Source organism: Gouania willdenowi, chromosome 24 (genome assembly GCF_900634775.1).
Source record: "Gouania willdenowi chromosome 24, fGouWil2.1, whole genome shotgun sequence".
NCBI classification, from domain to species: domain Eukaryota; kingdom Metazoa; phylum Chordata; class Actinopteri; order Blenniiformes; family Gobiesocidae; genus Gouania; species Gouania willdenowi.
This window is the reverse complement of record NC_041066.1, coordinates 10,010,855-10,029,824: the sequence shown is the minus strand read 5'-3', so window position 1 is coordinate 10,029,824 and position 18,970 is coordinate 10,010,855. Positions and strand designations below refer to the sequence as shown.

The window sequence follows — 18,970 nt, the reverse complement described above, 5'->3', positions numbered from 1 at the left end:
GGCGGCTACGCAGCCTTGGAAAATAGTTGAGGGTAAAGGTTAGAGGTAACTGGGGTTATTCATTCCTTTGGAATACGTGTGTGTACGTGTGTGTGAGGGAGAGGACTGTTGTAAGCTCGTCTACCCGCTTAAAAACCTCTAATGGGAGCCAGTGGAGGTCAGACCTCAGGGAATGATCTTTTAAACTGCATAGAAATCCTGTGTGTGTTGTTGGGGTGTATTGGACAAAGGGTACGTGTGTCTGCATCCATTCTCTTGTCTGGAAAAGTCTCAACCAGTCTATAAATCTCTTTGGGCCACCTCATTTACTCGGCTAATCACCCATATGAGAGCTGCTGCTAAAGGGGGCCTGTCTATGTCTATCAGGCGTTCTCAACGTGGCACATGGACTCAAAACAAACCTTCAGGGAATGCAAGTGAAAAGGTAGAGGCTAAGTCAGGCATGAGGCTAAGGTGGAGGTCATAATTTGTTCATCTGTCAGTGTTCTTTGATGCACCATAACTCAAACCATTAAGAGTGAATAATCAAAGGTGAAGATGGTCAGTCAGAGGTAAAAGTAATTGATTACAAGTACTCACATTACTGTAATTGAGTTTCTTTTATGGGTACTTTTCCTTTTTTGAGTATATTTCTAAATCAGTCATTTTACTTACGATAGATCATCTGGAGGTGCAGAATTAAAAAAAGGAATAGTAACAAAAAATTTGTCAGGAACACTGATTAATTCAGTGCCATAGATGTATAGTTGAAGATAAATCTGGTAGTAACTTAGCAACAGAGCTGGGGTTGAAAGTTGCCAGGAGATGGTTTAAAGTAGTGCTTAATTAAAGGCACGCCGTGGACCTAGGGCGACCGTGGCTCAGGTGGTAGAGGGTCGTCTTCTGATCGAGAGGTTGGGGGTTTGATCCCAGTACCTTACTATGTGTCGAAGTGTCCTTGGGCAAGACACTGAACCCGAAGTTGCTCCCAATGGTCGACTAGCGCCTTGCATGGCAGTCCTGTCCCACTGGTGTGTGAATGTGAGAGTGATTGGATGAATGAGCTGATATGTAAAGCGCTTTGAGGCTGCTTCAGTGTGGGGATAAAGCGCTATATAAATCAAGTCCATTTACCATTTTTGACCTAAAGAGTTGACCCATATGAGTTATTTTAAATGATCACCTCAGGCCAATATACAGCGCTTCACAGCATCAATGCTCCGAGCGGCGCGTCCCTCTTGAAATACCGACTATGTAAGTTTGGAGGACACCATGCACACTTAAAAAATGTCCTGATTTAGTATATATCCGGGTATTTCTCACGTACTCAATCTTCCCATACTATCTAATGTGAACACACTACATACTAATTTTGATGTCAGACTTAGTACGAGTAGTACGTTAGTATGCAATTTCGAACACAGCCGTGCGTGCGTTCCCTGAGCTGACAAAGCCATAGCCATCTTCAGGCTGATTAACAGTAAAACCTTGTTATTCTGGTGAGTTATGCTATAGTTCTTATTTACTTGAATCTTGCTGTATTGCTGCCACTCCGGAGCTGTAGTTTATATACGCAGTAGAATTTGCTTCTTTGATCCGCTCCAGAGTGCGGTTGCGTGTTCACGTCAGGCCAAATGAAACAACATTATAGAGAAGTGAATCGTCGAGGCCAAAGCCTGTATCTCAACATTTGATGCCTATGCTGAAGTTGTCGTCTTCGGGTTTACCTTTTTGGTCAATAAAAACTGACATCGATTAAAAAAGCCTCTTGAAATTTAGTGAGAATGTTGGTGTTTGATTGACCAATGAGTTGCAGCATATTCAGGTTTTGAGGTTGTTGCGTCTTTACACATTTTTCTTATTCTATTTGGTCTCAGTTTTTTACAAACCTACAATATTAATAATATCTACAAGTGATATAAATTAATGCTTTGCTGTCTTTAGGAGTTTCATCAAAATGTTGGTTTAGTTTGCTCAGGTTTTATTTGATATGAAGGGAAATCCTTCCCTTTTTTTTGTTTTACCTTTGAGCATAAATGACCAAAATAGGCCAAATCTTTATAAATATAGTTCAGAGTTTGCTTCGAATTGATCAGCAGTTTTAATTTAAATTCAGAGTTTTATTTTTTAGAGGATTCCATGTATCTTTATATTCAACATATGAAAAACGCCATAGTCACCTCTTTTTTTTTTTAATATGAAATGAAATATGAGTAATTATTGTAAACTGCAGACAGAATCTGTCTCTCTCTCTCTCTCTCTCTGTCTCTCTCTCGAGATGTGTAAAGCATTTAACCTTCAGAGTGAGCTCCTTGTCATCCAGTTGCGCTCACAGATTCACACAGGCTTCAGTCCCAGTATATCCTGGTTAGGAATTCCAGTCTTCTGGCTCCAGCTGTGGAATGTCCGGGTACCAGTTTCACCCGTGTCCAAGCGGACAGACATGGATCTTAGTTCCCTTTGAAGTATCCTAATGGTATCCAAATGCTGTAACGTGAAGTACCATGAGTTTTTCCTAAATATATGAGCTGCTCTTCACAGTTTCACCGTAAAGGATGATGTTGACACTTTGCATGACCACAGGATTGCGCACACACACTTCCCCACTGGGACATTTGACCTTTAACCGGTGCCATAATTTGTTGTGGGCCGTTGATGTGAGCACCAGGTCTCAGCCAGCGAGTTCTCTCACTTTTTCATCCCTTAATTTTCTCTCTCAGGGGCCACGAGGGCAGACGAGGCCACAGCCCGTGAGTGTCCACTTTCAAAGGCTCGTTTCCTTATGTTGTTTTTAGGGGGTTAGATTGATCATGGAGAACTGAAAGGTATCCCAGTAGAAGCCGAGGCTGTTTCCACATTCCCAAGGCAGATATTATTTGACTTTATAAATGAATATTTCACTTTATTTTCGCAGTTGCTCAACTCCATGTTGAAAAAGTCTGACTTGGAGGCACATTTTACTGAATTTTTTAAAATAAAATATCAACCATTGATTTAAGATAGTGGTGCCATACTCATTTTATTTCAGGGGCCAAATATGCAGCAGTGTATTGTGAGAAATGTAATCAAAATTGTGCTCAAATATGCACTTCCACGTATAAATAAATTGTATAATATGTAGCAATAAGTGACAGATATCAGTCCCTGCAGGATCTACACTTTCAATTTATATTTTTTTAAGAAAGAAAGAAAGGATTTTGGAAGTTCTTTTTAACAATTTGAAATGATACATGACTGCCATCATGTGATATAAGCATGGGGAAAATGTGAGCCCTGCTAATACTGTGGAGTGTCAATAAATGTGTGTATTATTTTGGAAATATCCAGCTGAGATATTTACAACTGAATTAATTTAATAGTTAAGACAAACATTCATGGTTTTTCTGACTTTTTTTGCTTTCTGCTGCGCGCCGAATTGGATTCCCTATAGGGATGTGGCCCCCGGGCCTTGAGTTTGACACGTGTGATTTAAGAGAATATAACAATCTAAAGTTTTGAGTGAAGACATTTTCATCTTTAGAGCTTAAAAACTGAGAAAAATGCACTCCTTAAAGATTGAAAGTGATGATGCATGAGATGCCCATCCTTCACTCTGTCAGGTTTCCACACACACACGCACACACACACACACACACGCACACGCACACACACACACACAGTTGGACAGGAACAGATCACATATCCTTTAGACAATGTGAGGCCCCATGCAGGAAGGTTGCAGTTTGGGGTTTTGATGTGAGCACAGGCTCCACCATGGCGGCTAATAAGGGAAGGAAAACGTACATGCATGTCATGTGTTGCCTGTCCGTCAATCGTTCACATTGTGGAACAGCAGGATGGATTGAGTGCAGCTTGGATAAAGTAGGTCAGATAGATAACAGGCTAAATAATGCTCCACATTGTAATTAATACTGTAAGTGATAAACATTTGGAGATTCAAACACTGCTTTTGTGATTAACTCATTCAGTGCCAGCCATTTTCAAAATTTCTACCCCCCTCAGTGCCAGCTGTTTTAGAGCATTTTGACTGATTTTTAAAGACCCACAGAATATTTTTGTCCTATGACAATCTGACATCTGACAACATTAGACTCTACTTTCATTAGAAAAAAAAAATGTTTCTAGCTTGTTTCGTTTTTCTGTAATCCGTAGTTGAATAGAGGCGAGTTTCACACAAATCGCCAGTTTGCGATAAAAAGCTGAGAAAAATGGCTTTGAAGCAATTTTTTTTTTTGCTTTAAGGACACCTCAACATTGGTTTCCTTCTATAAAACTACAAAAACAACTTTATTATTATTTTGCTATCTATGTCAGAGTTGAATGGTTTTTGTACTGTATTTTGGCCGTCCTCCAAGTCTCTCCCCCGTCATTCTCCACACACGCAATTTCTGCCTTCTCTCAGACATGCCGAGTATCACCGATTCCCCCCTTTTTTTTATTGTTTTCTCTCACCATCTGCGACACTGTCAATAGTCCACTTAGTTCCACACATGCTCTGGTCGAGTGTGAGCTGCTGGGAACTTTTGCATCAACTCTCGTAGCAGCTTTCCTCTCCCTCTGAGCTCTGCCCATCGCGGGTGATCTCTCACCCTAAGGTGCGCTGCTGCCACCTACATATCACCAGTTGGTCACTACATCATGGTACAAGTTAGATATTCACCGGAGAGCTTCGTCACACTGTCTCCTAGCAACCCCAGTCGAAAAACACAATTCACGTCTATAAACGTGAATGGCACTCAGTGAGTTAAGTGGCTGCAGTGAAGTCTGTTAAAGGAGACATATCATGCTTTTAAATCCTTCCTTTTTACATATAAATCATACAGTTGTGGTCTATATAAAGCGGAACTGCAATGCTTGGGTCTGAATTCCTCATTATTATAGCTCCACCCCTTTTCTACCCCTTTTCTGATGTGCTTCTAAGAGCAACTCATTTTGGTGCGGTCTCTTTAAATGCAAATGAGACACTTCATACCCCGCCCCCTCTCCAGGTTGCAGAGGTGACACTCGGTTCAACTCCACCCTGTTCGGCCATTTTTGTAGTTTGATAGAAGAGATAGGATTATTTAGCGGTGCAGAAAATGTTTATTCACACGTTATTTACAAAATGTCAACAACGGAAGACTTGTCCATCCAGCCTTACATGTTCGAGCCAGAGTCGGACCCGGCGAAAATGAAGATGATGAACCTGCAGAACCCTAACAAGTGAGCTAACACAAGCACCGAGCTAACACAAGCACCGAGCTAAGCTAACGTCACGAAATGCATCTTAATACAGTCTTTTCAGAGACAAAAATGGCAAAATGAAATGACTAATGAAAACTTTACACTTAAATTAAATCATGTAGGCCATATCATCAAGGATCTAAAACGAGCACACAGCGCTAACATATGAAGACGGTGCAACTGCTAATGCTAACAAAACAATGACAGGGACGTCTTATCATCACACTTTTTAGCGTTATTTACAGCTTACCGAAGTGCTCTGTTCATCGTCTCCAAAGATAGAAGGAATTGAACCCTCAATCAGACAAAGTCTTTCAGCAAATCCTTCTTTATACTGGTGGAGGTTGCTGAAGCAGTCATCCTTGAAGTGCTTCGCTCACACAAAAATGACCTTACCCACAGATGTGGGTACATTTCCGTGAAAAATAAAACTCAACCAGGCACTTTGAAAAGGTTCTTATGCTGGGAGACGGTGTAATGAAGCGTGTGGGTTACTACATCCAACAACCGAACATTTTGACTTATCCTCTCGTAACTTCTGCATCCTTGAGCTTGGACTACAAAATAAAAGCGAGAAATAAAAATGGCGGATCGCTTGAAGTGTTGGGCCTGGAGTCGATGTCCTAATTTGGCAGTTCCGCTGCAAATACTGACGTTTTTGTTCAAAAACCGTAATATAGAATCGAAAAATCAAAACAGATTGAAAAATATGAGCAAAACAGAATATAAAAATATCAACGGAGCACCTGAAGAGACTAATTTGAACTTTTTTGAACTTCTAAACACTCTAAATATACAACAAAATGCATTTAAGGGCTATAAAAGTGGATTTAGCATGATATGTCTCCTTTAAGGGATTTAATTGTAACTGCATTGAACTGAAATAAACATTTAGAAAGTGTTTTTAATTCCTATAGCAGCGTTTCCCAAACTTCATTGCCCCATGTACCCTTTACCCTTTATTTCTTATCGCAAGTACCCCTTAGCTCATGTTTAAATGTATTTATTTGTGTCTGCAGGCTGGTGTAAACTTTTTCCTGTGTCTCGTCCTACATTAACCTTGAATTTAGGCCTTTTTATTCATTTATTTCTGATGTTTTGCCCCGTTTAGAAGTTGAACTTCACCTTTTGGTGTATTTTAAAGAGTTGTGCCACATGATAAAAAAGTATAGTTGTAAAAAGTAAAACAACTATAATGTTAAAAAATAAAGTGAAAAATGTTTCTATGTACCTCCCGAGAAGTGTTCAAGCACCCCTAGGGGTACACGTACCCCAGTTTGGGAACCACTGTAAGTAATTAGTGATTTGTACATCCTTGCATGGAGAATCCCGTGTTGGACATTTCCTGTGTGATGTTTGCATGTTCTCCCCGGTGCAAGTCTGGTATTTTTCCCTGACAGTCCAAAATTTGAGTGAAAACATGAGTGTATGAGTGACAGAAATATTCAGACATGAGTTAGATAGTTTTGGCTTCTCTAGTGAAGGTTTTAGTTTTAGGTCCTTCTCAAACGTTTGTAACTTTTTATTACACTTTATGAATTAAGGTAATAATGAATTCATAATTCTAATTATGAGTGATTAGAAACTTTATTTTTAAATGACCCAAAAATGCTTTATTGCAATGCATCATACGTGTTTTTGTCACCTTTAGAATAGATGGTGGGATTTTTCTCTGATTTTCTTTAGAAATCTGTTCTATTACATCTTATTTTATATATATTCCTAACAGTTTGGTGTGATTGTTGTCATCCTGTCAGAGTGCCAGTCTCCTGTGGCTCTTCAGGTCCTCACCTCGCGCTGCCAGGGGAAGAAAAACTGCCTGGTTCGAGCTTCCACCCGAGAATTTGGAGATCCGTGTTACTCCGGCACCAGGAAATACCTGAGTGTCATTTACACCTGTGGTAAGTAATTCCTCACCTTATCAATAGGCTTCTCTTTGCTACCACCAGGGGGCGATGTTTGTTCACTGATCATCAGCACCAGCAAAAACGACAGTCGATCCGACTGTTCCAAGTTACCATTCACAATATTACCTCATCTACTCAATGGTACTAAAAGAAAAAACACACAATAAGTCCAGTTTGTGGCACTTATTTGTTAAAGGTGTGTATTTTTATACACACGCCTTCCACTTATGCTCATAGTTTAGCTAAGAAACACAATGTTGCCTTTGTCTTTTCTGTTGTGATGTCACGTCTGTGTCTGATGAAGAAGAAGAAGAATGTGCTTTCCTCATAATCTCTTCCTGACCTGACCCGTCATTTATTAACTACGCACATGCACACTCGCATATCCAAATGTTTTAACTCCCAGGAGTTCATCAATCAGCACCATGTCCCAACATCATCCAGTGAAACACGCCCCCTGTTTATCTGTGTTTATGGAGTCATTTGAAGAACATCGCTGTCTGACGTCCCTTATCTGTTGCTGGTAACACAATAAACCCAGTGAACAGCTCTGGTGTTGAGATGGTCTGGTCGTGTGTGGAGTGTTTGTGGACTGTAAGGATGTGAGGTGATAATGCACAGAGGGGGTCGACGTGGTGCTGCTGTGGTTCCACCTAACAATGTTTAGCCACGTGTGTGGATTGTTCTTCGTTATTTGTATTTATAGATGAACGACAGATGCTTGTTTGGTTATGATTTGATTTGATTCTGACCCTGTACGAGCTGAATTGTTTGAGATAATTTCTTACAGTTTAGAAGCTTTTGTTTGTAAGAATTACTCAAACCATCATAAATGTGATATTTCTCCATTTTCTTTCTGTTGATCTAAACATTATTAGAGTTGATTGACCCTGCACTGTTTTTATCAACATATTGGTCAACAAACAGATTACAGAGATAAATGTGTGTCCATTCTTTGTATGGAAGCTGGAAATTGCAAAGAATCAAGGTTTTGTGCCCCAAACTTTTTTTTAGAGTGTTTTATTGGCAGTTTGGTTTCCCATGAAAATGTGTTATTACCTTTGCCCAGGAGATACAGTAATATTTCTACGGGCATTTATTACATCTGTTACCAGGATTATGTTAAGAGTACTTGGAGGGGATCCGGATCAATTTACTGATTCTGGATCAGTTTGAAAAATCTAAAATCTCTCATCATTGGCAGAAATTCTGAAATTCATATCTCGGTTTATAATTGACCCATCTTAATGAAATTAATTCATCAGTTATGTCGAGTTGGCTCCCCAATGACCCCATCCAGTGTCATCCAGAATGGATGTAGATTGTGCATTTAAATACATTTGGACCTACTGTATTGTTATTATTGGAGATAGCTGCCGATATCTGGCAAAGAGGAGATTTGGCGCTTGGCAGATGTTTGCGCTCTCTGAGTTTTTTTGTTTTTATTATTTTAACTATTTATTTCATGCTAATTATTATCCCCCAAAATGCATATAGATGGATACAGGTTTGGGCTCCGTCTGTCCATCCATCCGGGACAGCTTTTCTCAGAAGCTGTTTAAGATAGGATAACCAAATTCGGTGTGCAGCTTCAGGGTATCGATACCTTGATGGAGTTCGAAAATGAGAAGTGCACAGTTATTGCCCTTGTTCCATTTTTCTTTACTCTGGGTGAGTTTGTGTGTTTTGACCTACCACTGTTGCCGTAGTAGTCGGAAGTTGTCATCTTGACAGCTCATGGCCTACTGGTCTCTACTAACTAAGTTCTTGTATTTTCGGTTGCAAAAAATATATGCTTGTGAGTATGTTTGAGTGTACTGTTTGATAACACTTTTAATACTGTGTTTATGAAAGTTAAACATAATCAGTGTGTTATATAAATCACTGCCGATCGCGGTAAATGTTAGCAATAGCAAATACATGGGGTTTCCCATAGACGTTAGCATGAAGCTAGCTGACTTTTTTTATTGTGGTTTTTCTTATCCCCCGCCACAAAGTATGAAGGGGGATATAGGTTTGGGCGCCGTCCGTCCGAGTTAAAGTGGACAGCTTTTCTCAGAAACTGTTTAAGATAGGATAACCACATTCAGTGTGTGGCTTCAGGGTATCAATACCTTGATGGTGTTCGAAAATGAGAAGCGCTCAACAATTTTTTCCGGAGTGATTGCCCTTGTTCCGTTTTTATCTTGGTGGGGGATGTTGATGACTATGTCTTCTTGTTAATAATACTATTGTGAGACATTTTGGACATGGTCAGGTTTTTCCTCCTCCTGCTTCCTTTTATGTCACAGACGTGCTGCTGGTTTTGTGGCCAAAACTTGCACAACGTTGCAACTTCATATCAATTTTTGTCTTAAGTGGCTTACCACAAGGTTCAGTATTTGGTCCACTGGTGTTAACGTGTTAGTGACAGGAGCATGGTAGTGTGTCACATTGCTTCAATACGCTGATGGTCAGTGAAACGTTTTAGTTGTAATTTCCTGCCATTAGCGCAAACTCTGGGTCTACATTGGGTGGCTGGACTCAAACGTTTCACTGAGGCGTGTCCATCTCTATATGAGGCTTCCTGAATGCTCTAGGGAAGTATTCCATGTACATTCAGCTAAAAAAAAAAAAACGCATGGATGTAAATTCTTGATTATATCCACTGTTAGGACCATATGTTTTTATTTCTGCCAGTAATAAATGTATTTAAAACAGTTAAATGAATGCATATGAGTTGCTTTGATGAAGTAGTTCCCTGAAGCATCACAAAACATGCGAACAAACCCACATATTACCCAGAATTCCCTTCCTGTCGCCATCGATACTTAAACAATTCCATGTGTAAGTCAAACACTTGAGCCCTGAGCCATGAATATATGACTATACACACACACGCACACACACACACAGACTCAGACAGGGGAGCATGTTTGAATTACAGAGTGCTTATCAGCCTTTGCTGACACCTGCATGATTTATAAAACCATCAGCCTCTGGCTTGTTGCTCACACAGCCCTGAGGCTGGACTGACGCTCTTTAGGAATAACACAGCAGCAAACAGTCTGGATCCTGCCCATCAGTCTCCCAGTAGATCACACGCTGGCTTCTGTCAGGCTTCATTTACATCCACTCCCCCCGGAGGAAGTCACTGTGATTTGTTTAAAGGAAAAAAAAAGAAACGCTCTAGGAGTCGACAGCAGGAGTTTGTTTTAAATACGTGAATTAATTCAGAGAAAGGAATCAGAGTAAGCACTTTAACATGTATTCATTTGTCTTATATAGTCTAATAATGGAAATATTTAACAAAGCAACAGCTGGAGGCTGATGGATGATTAGGCTAGAACTGAACTCTCCCTCCTGGTATTTTTGGTTGATTACTATGTCAAAGGTTTACCTTGGCTTTTTAAACATATGATTTACATTTTTCATTTGACTGATTAGAAGAGTTTTCTCTGGATTGGGATCATTTAATTTACCGGTATTTCATGTACTGTTTGTGTTTGTCTTGTTGCTATAGTTAAAAGGCTAGTTCTGCTGATTCAGCTGATTTGCTTGTTCCTATGTATAGTATCTTTATTAGAAAAAAAAAAAAAAAACACAGCAGAATCTAACACAGGAGGGTTTATGTGAGTAAAAACTCTCTGTACTTTGACCTCCGTCCCGCTAAAATTAGTAACACCACCAGTAACACCGGGTGATGTATATACAGTATATATATATATATATGTGTATATACCCAATAAAGAGTAATTATGAATAAAAAAATCTAAATATGACAATACATGACAAATTAGAGTTGTATTCTTTCATTTTCATCTATGCCATCACGCCTAACAAAATGAAGTAAAACTACCATGGGTGGACTCTAAAAATATTAACCAAAATTACTGAAAAAGTAGGAATATAAGAACAAAAAACAATGAAACTAGAAACTTGCTTTTTTGTCCACCCATTTCATTTCATTTGGGACAAAAAAATGCCATTTTTTTTTTTTTTTTTTTATCTCTGAACTAAAAATACTTTTCACCACCATTTGGATTTCCTTGAAAATCACCTCTTTGTGATATTTATTTACAACCACTGGACTAAATAAAGATGGCATGGACATTTCAGGAGCATTTTTACTGACTTTATTCTTTAGATGCAATCAGTGCATACAGGGTAGTAATGGCGGGTCACCATCACTGTTGCCGGGTGAGAATCACACCAACGTGTGGGCTGACAAACACAACTTCATGAAAATAATGTAAATATATTTGCTCGAGTGAAAATCACATGCCGATTGTGTCCTAGGGTTAAATCATTAAACTCGATCACAGTTTCTAACTTTTTACCTCCTGTCTGTGTAGTAAACGATCAACCGAAACGCATTGCGCCATCTTTAGAAATGTGCTGCTTAGTGGAATGATAACCAGGGTTATGGGAAGTTTAATGAATAGCTCTAATCGCTGGGCAGGAAACTGATTGATTTTGGCGTTTAGCCGCTTACAATGAGACCTGAGATCAGAACAGAGGAAGGAGGCACGGCTCCGGTTGGAACTTGAGAATGGAAAAAGGTTTCATGAAAGAGTCCATTATTAACCTCTTATTCTGGCTGCAGAGCCATAAATAGAAGCAAAAGATTTACTGCTTAAACAGCTTTGAGGCATGGACACATTATAGCAGTGGTCCGCTACCTTTTTTGGATCGTGACCCCATTTTGATAAAAAATGATAGAAAAATATTATTATAATAACTATCATTATTAGTAGTAGTAGTAGTAGTAGTAGTTAAGATTGTGTTGTTTTATTTTGAAAAATAATAATAATTCAAAAAAAAAAAAAATCAAAAATATATTTCTAATCAGTTTTTTTTTAATCAATTACTAGACATTTCAGGTCCCACCCCCAAGATTGAAAAAACACTGCATTATAGTGTGAAATATGTCATTCATTTCTCACCTGCAGTTCAGTTCCCTGATTTTTTATTTGTGTATTTGGTGTATTTTTCTGTCATTTTGTGTGTTTTTGGAGCCTGATTGTATGTTTTTGTGCATTTCTGTTGTCGTTTTGTGTACTTTTTGTTCTCCCCTGCAGTTCAGTTCACTGATTTTTTATTTGTGTATTTATTTAGTTTCAACTTTGTATGATTTTTCAATGAATATTAACAACTGCAGACAGGAAAGCTTGCATCAATGAAAAAAGGGGAAGATTTTCTACTTTTATTTTGAAAGATACTGCCGTCTGCCATGTTTCCATCTATCTGTGTTGTCGGCTTTTATTAAGTACTTTTTAACATCTCTTTGGATTTCATTGACTGCTGTACACTATGATTTATCTTTCGTGTGAAAACTACATTCATGACAACAAAATGAACATTTGTCTTCGTTTTGTCTAAAAAAAAAAAAATTAATAATCCAACTATTTCTTTAGCTTTGTATGTTTTTCTGTCACATTTGAAGCTAAAAGCAGGAAGTGTTGTGGACACTGGACTTTACCGCTGGTGTTTTTAGGCTATGAGTGGCGGAGGCTGCGGCCGCCTGCGCTAAAGCCACAGCATTGTTTGATTTAGATGTAACGGGGGAGCAAAGAGGGAAATAGAGACGCAATTCTGAGGCTTGAGGGTTCACATTTTTCCAGTTGGATATGCACACACACACACACACACACACACACACACACACTCACAAATGCACAAGAGGCAAAGGTATAGTCAAAGTTGACATGGCACCGTGCACGTGAGTCCGTGCACTCCTCCAAGCTTCCCCACACACACACACACACACACACACACACACACACACACACACACACACACACACACACACACACACACACACACACACACACACACACACACACACACACACACACACACACACACACACACACACACACACACACACACTCTACATGTTATGTCAGTGCTGGAGACTGTGGGGAAGATGTTTGTTTTGGCTCACACTGAGGGCGCTGCAGGCCAGACAGGCTGTAGCTGCTGCTGTAGCTGGGCCCATTATTCACTAGCCTCATATTTCATAGCAGTAGTTATGACAGCATGAGACACACCCCCTAAAAGACTAAAAAAAAAATCCTCATGCTCATTCAGATTTACCCTGGCGTGTCCAGTCAGGTTCACACACCTGCCACTAATGAACTTTTACATGGATATATTTATTGTTCCCTTTTGTGTAAAAAGGTTAAACATATTATAATAGAACATATAAATATAAATAACATTTTCATTTTATAGACAGACAATTATACTCAAAGCTGCTGGTGACAGATAAAGACATAATGTAGGCCTCATAGATCAATAAATCAAAGCTAATTAACTCACAAACACATGTAGAAAGTTTCTCCATCACAAACAATCGCTTTGATGACTAGTGGTCATGTGACTTGAACTTTGAAAGGTTTTGCATTGGATTGTGGGATTGGGAATCCTGTAGAAGAATGCATAGATGATGATGATGAAGCAGGGAAAAAAAACTCTTAACAAGTGGTTTTACTTCATTCTTGGAATGAAACGAGAGTGAATTTGCTTTTTTTGTCAAAATTTAAACTTTTAAAAGTCATTCCATGTGATATGATGTCACTCGCATACGACCGTATTTGGCTGAAATCTGATATAGATATAGATAGCATTTGATTATTGTTATTATTGATATTATTATTATTATTATTTTTATTATTATTATTAATATTATTATTATTACCTCGACCAAGGTTACCCCACCAAGTTTAATCTGGGTCAAATCTGGATTGCGCATTCAACGCGATTAAAAAACAAAAGGGGATAACTACATTTGAAACATGAGGTTTGTGCTCTCTGAGTGCTCTTTTTTTATTATTATTATAACTATTATCACTTTTATTATAATTAATAGTCTAACTATTATGACATATCGTGGTGTACAAATATGGAATACTAAAAGACATGTAACTGCAAGCTCGTCATCATGCCAAATTTCACAAAATTTTTTTTGCTTTTTGACAATTTTTGTATAGTTTCTATAATTGTAGTTGTTAAATTTGGTTGTTTATATTTGTTTAGTGTCCATTTTTATTTTCTTGTTATACAAGTATGCACATTTATAGATATATGGATACATTTAATGTGTTGGTACTGAAATCTTATTTATTATTATTACTAGTGCAGTGCCTGTAGGAAGTATGTCTTGCTATAGAAACGTGGTTGAGTAGCTTTTTCATGGGAGCTTCAATTCTTCTGTAATTCAGAATAAAAGTTAAATCCTCTTTAAACTGACCTTGTAAGCACTCAATTCCTAATGCAAATTTAATTCTGAATTACACATCCTGAGTTACCAGGACTACCTGGTTACCTAGCTGTTATGTATAGCTGCATTTTAAGAAAATTTTATGAAATCAGCATCTGGGGGCCCGGGGGGGCTAGGTTGGGGTGCCTGGGGACCGGCGGGGGGACTCCCAGCGGCCCCCTGGTGCCTTATGCGGCTTGGGGTGTGGTCGTTCGCCCTGGGCGGGCTGCTCCTGGTGCTGCATCCATTCCGGGTCCTCCTGGCCTGGGGTCGGGTCCTTGCTGGCTCTGGGCTCACTGGCGGGTGCCCGCCGGCTGCCCGTTCGGCGTGGCTCTGGTCGTCTGCTGGGCGTGGGCTTTGGCTCCTCCGCTGGGGTCTCGGGCGGGGGGCTCTCTGGGCCCTCCCCTCGGGGGGCTGGGCGCGGGGGTGTGGGTGGTGGTGGGGGGGTGGGGGGCTGGGGGGCCTGGGGGTTGGGGGTTGGAGTCGGTGGCGTGGTGCGCTGGGTCCTTGGCTCCTTGGGGGCTTTTCGGGTGTGTATGGGGGGGGCAATGGCAGCCTCTCGGCTTGGGACCTTGGGGGCGTTCGGGGGGCTGCTTGGCCGTGGGGTGGTCGCCGGGGGCCCCTAGATCTCTCGCTCTTTCTGCTGGCCCGACTGCTTCTTCGGGCCCGGGGGCGGCTCATGGGTTTTGCAGTAGCGGCTCTTGGAATCACATTTGTCATGGACGCACTGGCCTCGGGCTGTGGGATAACACTCATACTGGGCTCAACCATAGACACGTTGTTCCCAAATACCTGTTTTATGTAACTTCCACTCACTTCCTCCTCTGCTCACAGCCACCACCATTATTCCTAAGCCGCACACTGGTCACCAGACTGGCTTGATAACACATCACTTGAAACTTATTGATTATTCCCCACCCATTCGTTTTCCTATCTTGTATCCCTCCTCCCTGTTAACTCCCCCCCCCACCCCCCTCACCCTGGTGTAACACTGCCCTCTCTCTTTTACATCCTCCCTTTAATAAAGTATTTACCCTTCCCTAGGGAGGGCTGGTGATGGTCACAATTATGCAATGAAATAAATTCATTTATTTAATTGCAATAATAAAATATGCATTGCTGTTATGAAATGATTTATGAACGGGAACAAATCTGACGTTGCACACCCTTGAACCAAGCAGCAGCCATGTTGAAAGTCTCAGCTCAATCTGAGCCTGATTCGTAGAGCTATTTGAGACACAGACACACAGAGGTTCCTTGCTTGATTATTATTGTTGTTGTTGTTGATGTTCATTTATTTATTATTCTCTTTAATAGACCTTGATGTCTCCTGACATATTTTATTTTTGTATGTTTTTAATTCAATTTAATGTGATTATTATTATTTTTTAATTATTGTTATTTTATTATCACACGTTGTTGTTGTTTTTGTTGTTATTATTATTATTTTGATCATTATTGGTGCCATTTTCATCTCTTCTGTGACATATAAAGTATTCAATTTACACATGTCAGTTGTTTATAAATGTTTTTTCAGGATGTCATTACATTTCTGATCCGGTAAAGTCTATACTGTAACTGGTGAGTGTGAGATGACTGGTTCTATTTGCGTTATTGCATCTACATGATGTTGCTTTTAGAGCATCAGGGCAGGTGGAGAACCCATAAAAAGGGGATAAAAAGCAGGCTTTGACCCACATGAGATATTTCTTTTTTTGCGAGGGGTGACCAGAAACACAGCTCGTAACACAAACCTGACTCAGCAGAAAGCTGCTTATAACAGCTCCAGCTGGTACTCTCGGGAACACTGCGGGAAAACAAAAACAAAAAAGGCACGTGACCTGGGCTAACCCCTGTGGGCGTGGCTTATAGTGGTCATTACAGCTCAATAAAAAAAAAAAGCCATCACTTCCATTAAAACTTTGGAAATAGTAAAAACAGGTCTACTTGCACTTACAGCCTATTTTGGTGCTTTTCACTTATTTGATTTTGCACGCATGATGAAGTCATGAAATGAAAGTATAGTACTGCTGTGTGTTCACTGGCCCCACAGGCTGTAATCACTTCATTTATATTCTGAAAAATAAAGGTAAAATCCACCATATTTTTGAAGTTTCTCACACTTTTTCTGGCTTCTTGGCTCACTTATGAATTTACAGGCAGTTTTTCTTCAAGCATACCACTTCTTTTTCCACTAACCATGGCCACGTACAGTTGTTTTTCCTGCCCCCTGATTTCCCCTGAGTGTTTTCCACATTCCTGCCACCTTTACGACTCGCGAACGTCTTTTCGTCTGATGTTGTTTCCATTTTTTTCCCCTTTCCCTTTGTTTTCTGAAGCCTTCGGGACCCTGCGGACAGGGATCATCTGGAGGTCAGAGCAGGAAATTGAGTAGCTTATCCCCCTGAATATGTGATATGTGGAAAAAGTATGAATTTGGACGTAGCAGTTTGGATCTATCCGCTTAGAAAATCTCAGATTTTATTAATTTCTTCCAAAAAACTCTAATAAATCAGCGTTTCTTGTTTTTGAGAATGAGGTAAATCATTTTAAATTAAACACAGATTGTCGCTTGAATGTCTGCATTCAACGAGTTCACGCAACCTATTTTTTTTTTATATCTTTTTTTCTTTTTTTTAGGATTTTGCGTTTTGACAAAGCACACATTTTTAATCTGGATAAAAGTTTGTTTTTGTTCATCTGTTTAAACTTCTCTACAAATTCATTATAATTCAGGTATGGCTCCGTATCTTCACAATGACATTAATAATGAAATAATAAAGTAATGTAGTTTATTGATCCTAGTCCCACTCTTCACATATCAGAGTGAATGCCGTCTATGGTTGAACGCCAGCTATTGCAATTAACTTTTGCCATTGGCTGAGATTAGATTAGTGACGTCTTTTTAGATCAGTGATGTCACTGACTGTCACTGACTGTCACTGATCTCCAATTAAATATGGGAGGAGGGACGAGGTTTCCTCTTCTCACAGCCCTTGGTGAGCTTGAATGACAGCTCCATGCGGAAGTGTGCAGCGCTGTGGGGGCGGGGCTGAAGTTACTGGGCGTATTTTAACTACTTTTAGAGCAACTCCCATAATCAAGGCATTTTTTGAATTTCCCCCTAGTGGCAGGTCAGCAAAAACCTGGGCGTGTACTAAAGATGTGTTCACACCGGACGCAACTTCAGCTACTATAGTCGCTTAGATCGGCCGTAATGTCCCACTGAGCAGACCGACGTTGAAACAACGTTGAAATGACGTGATGGCCTGAAGTTGAGAAGACATCTTTAGCGGGTGCAGAATGAAAGTTTTTACGTCGTATTCTAGACATCCCAAAAAGACGGATAAGAAAGGTGCCTCAGGGTGCGTTCGATCCCTAGACCTTATGCTTTCAAGTGCACTTCCTTACCTATTCAGTTCTTCTATGTGCGTTTGTTAAATTAACCTGATCCGACGACGTCCGAAAAAGACGTCTTCTCAACGTTGTTTCAGTGTTGACTTGCTCAATGGGAGCTCGACATTAATTATCTCTTAAAAAGATCGCAGAGCATAAACGTTAATGAAGTACACTTGGATATATACTTAGTGACTGTGGATAATACTGAATAATGATTTTTAATAAACAGAAGCACATACACACGCATGTGTCTGTGACTGAGTGTATGTGAAATTGCTTCAAACGTTGAACGTCATATCAAGGTCTAGATGACGTCGCGGTCATGACGTTCAGATGCCGACCTATTTTGGACGTCATATAGACGTGCAGATGTGGTCCAGACCGACTGACGCATTATGAACGTGATCTGGAGGTCCGTGGACGTCGGATGTTTAGTGGGGTGTCGGTTTAAATGATCAACTTACCGAGTTACGAGAGGATGAGTTCAATCAAAATATATCTAGAATTTAAAAGACTTATTCAAAGGAGTATGCCACTTTCATTTTGGCCCCAGTAAGTAGAGGAAGTGTGCAGCCCTCTCAGTGTTGCAGCCTCCGGCTCTACAGACGGCGACCACCAGGGTAGTGACGTATGGAGAAAGTCATTGTCGATTCGATGAGGCGACACAGTGTCACTCGAAGTGAGTGACGTCGCTGGAATCACGCGAGTCGCCTAGCTTGAAGGCAGGTCACTTGACGTTGCGTCATTTACATTGGTTTTGAATGTAATCTAGTCGACAGAGTTGTTCGGTGTGAATGCATCTTTACACTTCAACGACCCCCTTTTAAGAATAATCAGCACTCACTAGGTCCAGATACTGTATATTGTGGAGGAAGCATGCACGATGCATACGAAATCACCACATTTTGCACGTTGCATGCTAACAACATAAATGTAGTTTGTTTCTTCTTTAGCGGTTGGAGCTTTGTTGGGTCGATTAGGTTTTTAATAATCTGTGCATTACCTCAAATAATCAACTTTTGCACTTCTGTCCTCATCTAGATCTTCTTTCTGAAAGTTCTCGTAACTTAGTGAAAGTTGTGTATGTTATTTACCTGCTCACTGCTCTGCTGACTGAAACGTGCTCTGTCTGATGCTTGATCTCTTTGTGGCACGTCATGTTAACAGTGATGTCACTTAGTAATGGAGAACCCCCCCGATGAGCAGTTTGTGTAAATGT

The 18,970-nt window shown here is 40.1% G+C and overlaps 1 protein-coding gene across 1 annotated transcript in view; it reads left to right on the top strand.

Moving 5' to 3' along the window:
• The window catches only part of eva1aa (eva-1 homolog A, regulator of programmed cell death a), an 89,538-nt gene that overhangs the window by 33,889 nt on the left and 36,679 nt on the right, over positions 1–18,970 (top strand). Inside the window, exon 5 of the mRNA XM_028440265.1 lies at positions 6,960–7,103. Within this exon, the coding sequence (XP_028296066.1) occupies positions 6,960–7,103 (144 nt within the window). The remainder of the gene's footprint in view (positions 1–6,959; positions 7,104–18,970) is intronic.